This window comes from Pezoporus wallicus, unplaced genomic scaffold (genome assembly GCF_028554395.1).
Source record: "Pezoporus wallicus isolate ANWC-B61680 ecotype Strahan unplaced genomic scaffold, APGP_CSIRO_Pwel_v1 contig_1583, whole genome shotgun sequence".
Taxonomy (NCBI): Eukaryota; Metazoa; Chordata; class Aves; order Psittaciformes; family Psittacidae; genus Pezoporus; species Pezoporus wallicus.
In genome coordinates this window covers 2299226-2310029 of record NW_026637266.1, presented here as the reverse complement: position 1 = coordinate 2310029, position 10804 = coordinate 2299226, and the positions used below count along the sequence as shown (strand labels likewise).

General features: G+C 42.7%; 1 protein-coding gene across 2 annotated transcripts in view; it reads left to right on the top strand.

Annotated features, from left to right (window-relative positions):
• The window catches only part of TET2 (tet methylcytosine dioxygenase 2), a 73137-nt gene extending 68418 nt beyond the window's left edge, over positions 1–4719 (top strand). For both annotated transcript variants that reach the window (XM_057404598.1, XM_057404599.1), the window contains exon 10: positions 628–4719. In XM_057404598.1, coding sequence (XP_057260581.1) covers positions 628–2042 — 1415 coding nt within the window. In that variant the 3' untranslated portion in view covers positions 2043–4719. The remainder of the gene's footprint in view (positions 1–627) is intronic.
• The last annotated feature ends 6085 nt before the right edge of the window (positions 4720–10804 follow it).

Sequence of the window (10804 nt, the reverse complement as noted above, 5' to 3'; positions counted from 1 at the left end):
AATACCTATGAATAGAAGCCAGTTGTCCCATGACCCAGGCTAGGGTCATAACCATTGAATGAACCATTTCACTTTAACAAATGATGGTTCTGCTCTTACGTCTTCAATTCATCTCACTTGTTACTAAACTGTAGTTTCTGTCAGTGAATGCCACCATTGGTTTTTTACATAAAGCTAAGAACATTTTTTTGAGACGGTTCTATTAATACAGATGAGAAGAACTATTTATTTTTTGGAAAAAGAAGGTCACTTCGTGCACGGCTGTTTGGAAGCACTTTGATGCTGCATTTCATGGGCTACTTAAATGATGATTCAACTCTTTGGATTGTATGCATGTGACTCTGAACAGCTTGCACTGTCCTCTTTTTCCCTGTTGCCACTAGCATCTGATCTCACTGGATACATGCCAAAAAGGATGAGTAGCCTTAGTATTTATTCAGCTTCTTAAGGATGGTATTTGAGATATGAGAAAGGGAACCTCTGTTAACCTATCATATGATATACGTTTCTTAGAAATGTCATGGATATGTATAGTGAAGGGTCTATAAAGTACAGAGTTGGTTGTTTGGTTGCTCGGGTTTTTTAAAGCTTGTTTGTTGTGTGGATTTTTTCTTTTCACATCTACAGATCTTTTACGTCTTTCAGGACCAGCCACACAACAACAGCAGCAGCAGCAGCAACATCCACAGCGCACTCTCCCTAACAACCCTCAGTCAAATCCTATTAACTCATACTCGGGTTCAGGTTCTGCAAATCTCTATGTAAGGTTGCCTAATCCAGCCAATGCTTATTCAAGCTCTTCATACACTTCAGATCCCTATGGAGGGTCCAGTCCCATGAACCTCTATACAACCTCATCACAGCCTGCGGGGTCTTATTTGAATTCTTCCAGTCCCATTAACCCTTATTCAGGATCATTAAGCCAGAATAACCAATATCCACCTTACCAATGCAATGGAAGCATGCCTATGGACAACTGCCCCTCTTACTTGGGCTCCTACCCTTCCCAGCATCAGCACATTGACTTGTATAGTTGCCAGAGCCAAGACCATATGTCTAAACTAAGTCTGCCACCCATACAAACATTATACCAGCATAGGTTTGGGAATAGCCAGAGTTTTGGTCCCAAGTACTTGAATTACGGAAACCAAAACATGCAGGTAGACTCCTTCAGTAATTGCACCATTAGACCAAATGCACACCATGTAGGGTCTTTCTCCTCTTACTCCACCCACGAGGCTGATGGCCATTTTATGGAGGTTACCTCAAGGTTAAAATCTAATCTGAGTAATCAGAGCATGGATTATGCCTCCATGACTAAAACCAGTGAACATCATCACATGCAACCCCTTCCACATTTAGCACATGACTACCATTCTGCTCCAAGTATGTTCAGTGGCCCTCCCAGTTCACTGCATCTCCAAAATAAGGATAGTGAAATAATTTCACATGCAGTTAACGGTTTGTCTAACATGCTTCCAGGTCAAAACCATGATAGGACTACTCCCCAGGGTGGTTTAGAGAAAACTGATGTGCTGAATCCAGAAAAAGCAGAGGATCCCGATGATGTCTGGTCAGATAGCGAGCAGAACTTTCTGGATCCAGAAATTGGAGGAGTGGCAGTTGCTCCATCGCATGGGTCAATTCTCATAGAGTGCGCAAAGCGTGAGCTCCACGCAACAACTCCCTTAAAAAACCCCAACAGGAACCATCCCACCAGAATTTCCCTTGTCTTTTACCAGCACAAGAGTATGAATGAGCCAAAACATGGTCTGGCTCTGTGGGAGGCAAAGATGGCTGAGAAGGCGAGAGAGAAGGAGGAAGAATGTGAAAAGTACGGTCCAGACTACGTGCCTCAGAAATCTTATGGCAAAAAGGCAAAGCGGGAGCCTGCTGAGCCACACGAACCCTCTGAGCCAACATACTTGCGCTTCATCAAGTCTCTTGCACAAAGGACACTGTCGGTCACCACAGACTCCACAGTAACTACATCTCCATATGCCTTTACACGGGTTACAGGGCCTTACAACCGATATATCTAACTTCACACCTTTGTTGGTTACCTCATTTGAAAAAACACCCTGTCAGTAGGGTAGTTCCTCTTTAGGTTTTGGGGAAGGCAAGGGTGGAGAAGGAAACAGTGTTTTTACAAAACTCTTCAGTGGAAAAAGCCTCAGCACACCAGCAAAAGGAGGTAATCTCACTAGCGCACTTATTTTCCACTGGTTTTTAAGTGGCCACAGATGGCACGTAGGAAACAAGACCAAAGCATCCTATGCAAAAACGAAACAAGAAAGTGTTTCACAATTTACATTTGAAAACACTGGCTCCATTACTGAAAGAGATAATCTGCAAATGGATTTTTTTTTCCTTACAGTTTTGCACATCTGTGGCCACTTTTAATGTCATCAAGTTTGCATAGTCATGGAACAGGAGCAAAAAAATCCCCTAAAAAATAATACTGTAGTATTACAACTGCAGGAATCTTAAAATAACATCTGGTGCTGAATCTATAATGTACTGAAATACTGGAATTATGACTTTTTAACATGCAGTTTTTACTGTAAACTTATTAGTCTCTTGATTTTATTTAACTAAGTAGTTAAGTATAAAACATAATGAACAGACAGCAAAACACTGAATTTATTTGGATATTCTAAACCCATGGTGCTATCTATGAGAATGTTGTCTTTATTTTAACAGTCGAACAGTTAATGCCTTTATAACAAAATGTCAGTGATGTAGTCAGATGTTCTTCAGCAACAGGGACGACCTTTTCATTCATGTATGTATTGAATTTACCTGGTGTTAAAATAAGCTTACTTTTTAACATACGAGAATTGCAAAGACCTCTGGATTTTGCTCATCCAGTCAAGTCCTAGAAAAGGACAATAAAATATATAGAGAGATATTTTTTTGAACTAGTGTTTCAAAAGCACTTTGTCTACCTAAGCTTGGCAACTTGAACAATGCTGAGGTACTAAGACATTAAAAAAAAAAAAACTTAAAAAAAGAAGGAAAAAAAAAAGAGTTTACTTTGATTTTAAAATGCAAAGATAATTTTTTTAAACAAAAAAAGCTTTTAAAGACTTTTTGTTTTAGCCATGCATCTGCTAGTGGGCTACATATCCATTTTTAATACAGTCAGTTATGGTAAAAACGGGGCTTACTGGATATAAGGGAATACTTTAGTACACAAAACACATGTTTTTCTGGTGCTCATCTCACACAGCTATACTGTAAAACCGTTTTCTACAATTATTATGACAAGTTCATTGCTCAAATATGTACAGTTTTAAGGAAAGGATTTTATATTAACCACAGGTAATAATTAGCAGCATGTGACAGACTACAACTAGCTAGCTTGGGCTTCTGCTGTTTCTACAGATCTGTATGCTCTTCAACTATCGAATGGCAGATTGCTTTTGTGTTGATAATTATGTACATTGTGGTGTAAGTCATTTCTCGGTGCAAGTGTCCTCTTTTTCCAGGAAGATCGAGCAGACCAATGCCTACACAAGCTGAATGAAACAGGGTTAGTTCTGTGTGATTCCGTTGATTAAATAGATAAAACATAGGCAGCTGGCTTGCTGTGGTGGTTTTAACCATTAATTTCTATTAAAAAAAGAAAAAAGCAGGAGAGTTGTATAGTAAATTAAATTGTAAACAAAACTTTTTTTAACGCGATGCTTTAGTATTTTAGTACTGTAAAAATATTAAATCTATATATATTTGGGTTTTGAGCTGAATTCACATCATGGTGCTACTCAGCCTGCTACAAATATATCATAATGTGAGCTAAAAAAACACATTAAAAAGGTTTGAGTGATGTTCCTACTTGTCATATACCTCAACACTAGTTTGGCAATAGGATATTGAACTGAGTGTGAAAGTTTATATATTGTACACCATCTTTTTCCCCCAATAGCCTTTGAAAAAAGAAAAAGCATAAAAAAAAAAACAAAACACAAAAAAACTCTCTCAATACTTGACATTTTAGCAAGTATCACTTGAACTTCAGCTTTGGTTTTTGTTTTATCTTGTTGGTTCTAAAAATTCAGGGATATTTCAGCTCATGTTCTCCTATGCCAACGTGTCACCTGTGTGTGTGTAAAGCTGTTGTAGGTTAAATATATTATTCTTGGGTTTTTTTGTTTTGTTTTGTTTCTTTTTCCTTCAGGGATTTGATGCTTTCCTTTTGAATCCCTTCTCTAAGTTTTCTTGTACATTGTATTGCTGTAACTAATTTTGTAAATTTGTTAGCTCTTTTTATTGTAATGAAAGCGTTTCAGAGATTTAGAATGTTTTGCCTGTTTCAAACGAATAAACAAAAAGAAAGTAGAATGCACTGAGCTGATTAAAGGGAAAAATGTAAGGCAGGGGTTTGGCAAGTGACTGTTTGCTAGAGTTGTTCAAGTCGCTCTCTAAACAAGGCTTCTTGGATACTGTAATGAATAAAATAAGATATAAGAAGGTACAGTCTGTACAAGGGCTTCCCTAAACATGCAAACCTCCATGTCCCAGATGTATCTTGTGCAATATACTGTAAGATTAAGTTTGGTCAAAAGAAATTTTACCTAACAGAATCACAACGTGAGTAAATCAAAGGAGGCCTTTGGGTTTAATGGTCAAATATTTATTGTGGCAATTTTGGTTTTGAATTCTCAGTCTGTGACTTGACCCACTGCATTGAAACAAAAGTTTCACCTTTTTTTAAAGGAAGAAATTAACGATGGTTATATGTCAGATTGATTAAATCATTATAAATCATCATAAATCATCATCTTTCAGTGATTGTGTTTAAGTCCTCTATTGTTCATGTAACCCATAGCGGATGTTGGTGACTATGCCATGCACCGTCATTTGCCAAACTGCTGGCAGCAGAAAGCTTACCTGGTGAATCAGTTTTGTATTGTAAATACCTGAGATGTAATTTTTGGTGTACAGAACCCTGCCTCAGTTGGAACGAATGACAAAGCAGACATGAAATTGCTCGTATAGGATTATCAGGTTGACTATAGCCATACTTGAAGATGCTTCTGAGTGGTGTCAACTTTACTTGAATGAATTTTTCATCTTGATTGACGCACAGTGGTAAAAAGTTCACTTCTAAAGCTAGCGGTTAACTTGTGTAGGAAACTTTAGCAGTTTGACACTAAGGTAATGAACTTCTGTGTGCATTTTCTATGCTTATGTTCTACTTTTTTTTTTTTTTTTTTACTTTAGTTTCCTTGTTTTGAGATGTTTGGTATATCTCTAAAAAGAATCTGAGGAAGGTTATAAATACTGTAAGTATTGTAATGTAATGCAGGTTATTTGAAAGCTGTTTATTATTATATCATTCCTGATAACGCTGAGATGTGGGTGTTTTTAATAAAATTTATATTTATTTAATGCACTCTAAGTCTGTCTTGCAGAAACTTGTCTTTCCCTGCCGTTCGTATCAGTGAACAACAAAGCCAGCGCAGTGAAACGTGGTCCTAGTACCAGCCACAGAGCCCCAGAACAAGACGGCAGTTCTATGGCTGGGGAAGCTGCTAGCCTGGTGAACTTAAATCTGAAACTGCACTCTGAGACTCAGAGGAAGCTGCATACTCCAGCAACTTTGAAATGGAACGCATCCACTGACATACCAGGATAACCCAACTTTTCCAGGAAGCAGGCCCACATACCACATGGATTTAGCCCACCTCTATCTTCCCTAGCTCAAGCATCACACAAAGAAACACATCACTAGGAACTTCGGGATGGGAAGTCTTGACAGCATGTTCATTCCAAGTTCTGTTTTGACTCTTGCCTCTAATGGGCTGGGAAAGTAGCTACCCAGCCCAGTGCATGGCTCAATAAATCCTGTGCTTACACTGAAGGAGGGTGGCATTTTTATGGGCAGGAAGAGGGTATAAAGCATCGTTGCTCATTTCCTGCTGATTTTTGTGGACACGGATGAACACGGCATATTCACTACTGGAATTTCCTCACTGCTTGAGTAACAGCCACAAATGCACACCTGGCAGAGGCAAGACAAGGGCTTTATTGGTTTGTCTGAGGTATTTATCTCCAACTCTTTAGGCAGTTTTTGGTTGATTTCAAAATACTCCCAAATACTCCCAAGCAGTGGGATGCTCCAACAGACAGTATTACTGCACTGAAGGGGTTACATTGGCTATTAGCAAAAATTTCTTCACCAAAAAGGTTGTCAAGCACTGGAACTGGCTGCCCAGGGAAGTGGTGGAGTCACCATCCCTGGAGGTATTCAGAAGACATACAGATGTGGCACTTAGGGATGTGATTTAGTAGTGAACTTGGCAGTGCTGGGTTTACAGCAGGACTCCATGACCTAAAGAGTCTTCTCTAACAGAAATGATTAATAAGAAAAAACAAAATGAAAAAGGCTAGAACCTCATGTATTATCTACCTCACACATAATCTAGAGAAAAGGAGAAGCAACAGGAAAGTGCGTCTGAATCAACAAGAGGACATACATTCTTGCAGGCACCAAGCAAAAGCCTGTTTTCATGGTCCCTTCTTTTAACTTCAAGAGATACCAGGACTGAATCCTGAAAATTCTCTTCTGTAGGAAGAGACAGAAATTGCTCTCTCTGCGGCCACAAAGTGTTTCTGCAACAACTGGTACTTGAAAGCTTTTAAACTCTGAAGACCCCAAGTTTGTGCTCAGCCCTCATTACCCTCCTTGTCAATATCCACACCTTGGGAAGGCTGCCCTACTCTGTACATTCACTTGAGTGATTGTCTGGGGGAAGCAGTGATTTAAGAATCCAGTAATGTTCCCCCTTGGCTCTCAGCGTGTTCCCAGATGGCAATGTCCTCAGGCAGGCTAGCGCACTGCAGCAGACAAGTGTTGCTCTTTTCCGTGCACAGGTGCGCTTTAATGGAACAGGCAGCTGGAACCAACAGGTGCAGTAGCTGTAACAAAGGTCTGTCACCCTTCAGCCATCCCTGGAAAACGCTCCTGCCACTGATGAACATTCCCACCGGTCACCTTTTAACATCAGTGGATCTCTTCAGTTGTGGGCACAATGTGCTCCCAGCCGAGGCCACTGGCTGGGAAGTCAAACTCACCTCCTGACCACACTTCTCCCGCAAACACGGGCTCTCCCCAAGCTGCTGATGTGCCTCATTGGCTCTGACGGGGGCACCCCGACCATCGCCACCCAAATCACAGGCCTGATAAAGTAGTTACAACAGGGGGTGCCCAGAGGCAGCTTCTGCCTTGACCTTCCTCCTCTCTTACCCATCTGTTCTGTCACTTTCTGCCTTTAGACTTCTCATAGAGAGAGCAATACAGTTTTTCTATGGGAATAACTGAAAAGCCTGTGACAACGAGCCAAGCCAGGGTGAACAAGCCCCAGCCAACATTTAAGAGTAACAGATGACTGTGCTCAAAGATACAGAAAAGTATCCAGCCTGGAAGAGTGAGGAAAGGGGGAAAAAAGCCCACTTAAACAAAAGGATTTCTTTTGGAGAAGGCAGCAGGGATCAAGAAGCAGAGGGTGATGATGGTGCCTCTGTATGCACGTTTTCACTGCTGTTTTCAAATACAAACTAGAAGTTATTTAAAAAGTCTCCCATCTTTTCACCCCAGTAAAACTCAAATCAAGCGAGCAAGTCCTTGGATTCAAGCGCAAAGCCCATGGTTTAAGCCTAGCTACAAAGCAGATAATGTAGAAATGCACGTTCTCTTGCCTGCAGGCTGTCGGAAGAGCACAGCACAGCGCCTGGCGTGGACCCGCAAGGCAGCGCTCCCCGATACTTCTACACTCGCGTGACCAGCACCACACCAGACTCACTGGAGCTTGCTGACTGTGCACCAAGATCAGAACTGGTAGATATCATCTCATCAGTAAATTAATACCTACTGTTTAACTGACAGTGACACGGGGAGTTTCCCTGAAAACCATGTGTCTGTCAAGTTCCTGTTACACTCAACTATCTTTACCTAAGGCAGGAACAGCTAATTGAGGCACTCAGTAAATGACCATTTTGTCTCAGAGGACTGACAATTTTACCCCCCCCATCACATCAGCTACAGCAACAGCTCTCTCTCCATCACTCTCTATGAGACATTTAGGTTTTCAACTAAGTTTATGTATTAAATCGGTCCTTTTACTTTGACCTGTAAATGATTCCCTAAGTTGGTTTAATTAGGGCAAATATTGTACCAGGAGAGATTCCTGCAGAACTTATTGCAAGTCGGACAGCTTCATGTTTTACTTGCCTCACCTCTAACCAGCAAAAGGAATAACTGATATGGGTGAAGTTAGCACACAGTGTTACTGATTTAAAGAAAAAACACACAGCCTTCTGTTTGGAGGGAAGAAAAACCATGCACTAGGGTAACAAAGTGAGAAAGGAGGAGGAAAAAGTCTATTAAGGATCTACTGCTATCCTTTCTGCTCTTTTTCCAATCAAGAGAGAAAGATGGAGCCTGAAGCTGCACATTGAAACCTGTAGCTGTCCTGCAGCAGAGATTACTGCTGGTGGCCCTGTCCTCACAGAGGAACACAAGGAAGAGATCCCCAGATGCCAGGCCATGGAGAAGGGAACGAGATACTTCCTAAAAACACACACAAGGCCTTTCAGTTGAGAAACATCCTTATCCTTGACTTCAAAGGGTCTCCTTCCTTCCTTCCAGGTTTGGAGCCTGCACCCATTTCTTTCAGACACGGGATCAAGGCATTACTTTCTCCCTGAGGCCATCTTGCCTTTAGTTCAGCTGTTTGAGTACTCATGACCTGGCCACTCAGGTCCTCCCTGCCTGAACAGATTCAGAGCACCACCCTACAGGATGTCAAAGGTTTGAAATATCCTGGGGCACACACAGGCACATCGCATCACCTCTCCTGCCCGTGTCACGTAAAAAATACTTCCAACCACTATATGAAGGAGCGGGGGAAGGCAGAGCCTGCTGTGCCACTTCCTTTTACTATAGGTTTAATCCTCACTGTAAAAGAAGTGCCACTCTCTGGATTCATAATCCCAGCAGAAACACAGCGCTCGCTGCTGGAGAAGGCCAAGAAAGGGCTCGCAGGTTCTCTTTCACAGTCCAGCCAAGCTATTCAAGGTTAACCTGTTTCTCCCACCCAGGATTTGGTTTAACTAGCACAGTAAGTACCCTGTCTTCATAGTACTTTACACAAGGAAAACCATCCCAGGGTAAGCACATTTCCTTCAAATGTCATGGCAACGCAGCTGTACACTCCTAAATCACGGCACAAAAGCCAGCCCCATGCCTGGCGGGAGCAGTTTGGGATTGCGGTTCAGCTCTCTTTTAGTTCTCACTGCATTAGCAACTGGAACCTCACTGGATTTTCAGGTGTAATCATCTTCCTCTTATTTTTCTGCTCCTGTTGTGATTATTTGTACAAATGACAGCACCATTATCTTCCCATATGTAAGCCTCCATACAGACCTCTTTGGTAAAGAGATTTAACTGGAGGGGATGGCTTAGAGTGCAAGCTGCTCTGAAAAGGAACAGGAAAGTGGCATCCTGGGGCTCCCAGTCCACATTTCAATTACTGTTGTAGCTAACGCGCCTGATTTGGAAGGAGGAAGGGTGTCCCTCCATCCATCCCTGCCCAAACAGGCACAATAGATCTCCTCTGAGTAGCCTTCTCCCCACCTGTGTAGTGCTGGCTCTCTTGATATTTGTACAGGCACAAAGCTGGTCAGATGGCAGGAATCCAGTTCTAATTAATGGGAGCAAATGGTTTGCTATAAACAGAGGAAGGGTTGGCATGGGGGGAGGTGACAGATGTCAAGCAAAGGGAAAACATCTATTAGCTGTTCCCTCCTCCCCCACTGCCCCCAGCACATTTGTTTTGCATGACAGCCCAGCAGTTGAGGGCTGGCTTTAAAACATCCAGACTCCACACACTGGGTCCATATGTGAACCTTCGCAGCACCCACTCAGCCTTCCTCAGGCTGAAGGACGGGAGACTTAAAACCTCCAGCTTGCCTGCTCCTCGAGAGCTTGTACAGTCTTATAATCAGTAACCCCAGCAAACCTCCCCTCTGTCTCTGCTGTTAACACTCTCCATCCCAGAAGCACACATGCGTTTTGTCAGAGGGCTGCAGTTTGCAGGCATGTGTTCTCCTAGCTTTTAAGATGAAAACAACCGCTTGCTTGCCCCAAAGCACTCCAATGTCTCAGGTACAGGATGCAAAACAAAGGCATTCTATTCCAATCTCATCCCAGGATGCCACAGCACCCTCGGGTGAGCTCCAGGAATCCCTTGGCTGAGCTGGTCCCGGGAAGACAGGGACCAAGGCTGTGGCACAAGACACGCACACCTCGCAGAGGACACTTTGTGCCACTCCTGTCCCACACTCCAGGCAACAAGTACCAGCCGATCTAATGGTAGCACGGAGGAAACTCATCTGTGTTGAGACAACGACACTGTGAGGAGGTGCCGGGTGATACCAGCCAAACAGAGGCAGTACAAGGAGGAAAAGGGGTCTTGACAGTTCCTGCAGCACTCCAATTGCCGGGTGCGAATCCTGACACACAATGTAAGCAAGCCTCTCCCAGCACTACCAAGAGCACACAGGGAATGTGTTAGATCTGCTCTCTTCAGTTTCCCCACCAGCAACACACTGGTGTTTTACACAAGGGTTTGTACTCGGGATTCCCAGCCCCGGCGCAGGCAGAGGCATGGTTTCCAGGTTCAGTCAAATTGAAAACCAGATGTGCTTTTGAAAGGAAATCAGGTCAAGGGTAGCCATGAGGTTCTGGAGCTCCTGCAGCTGTGCCTGTTACACGAAGAAAGCAATGCTGCCTCCGCGG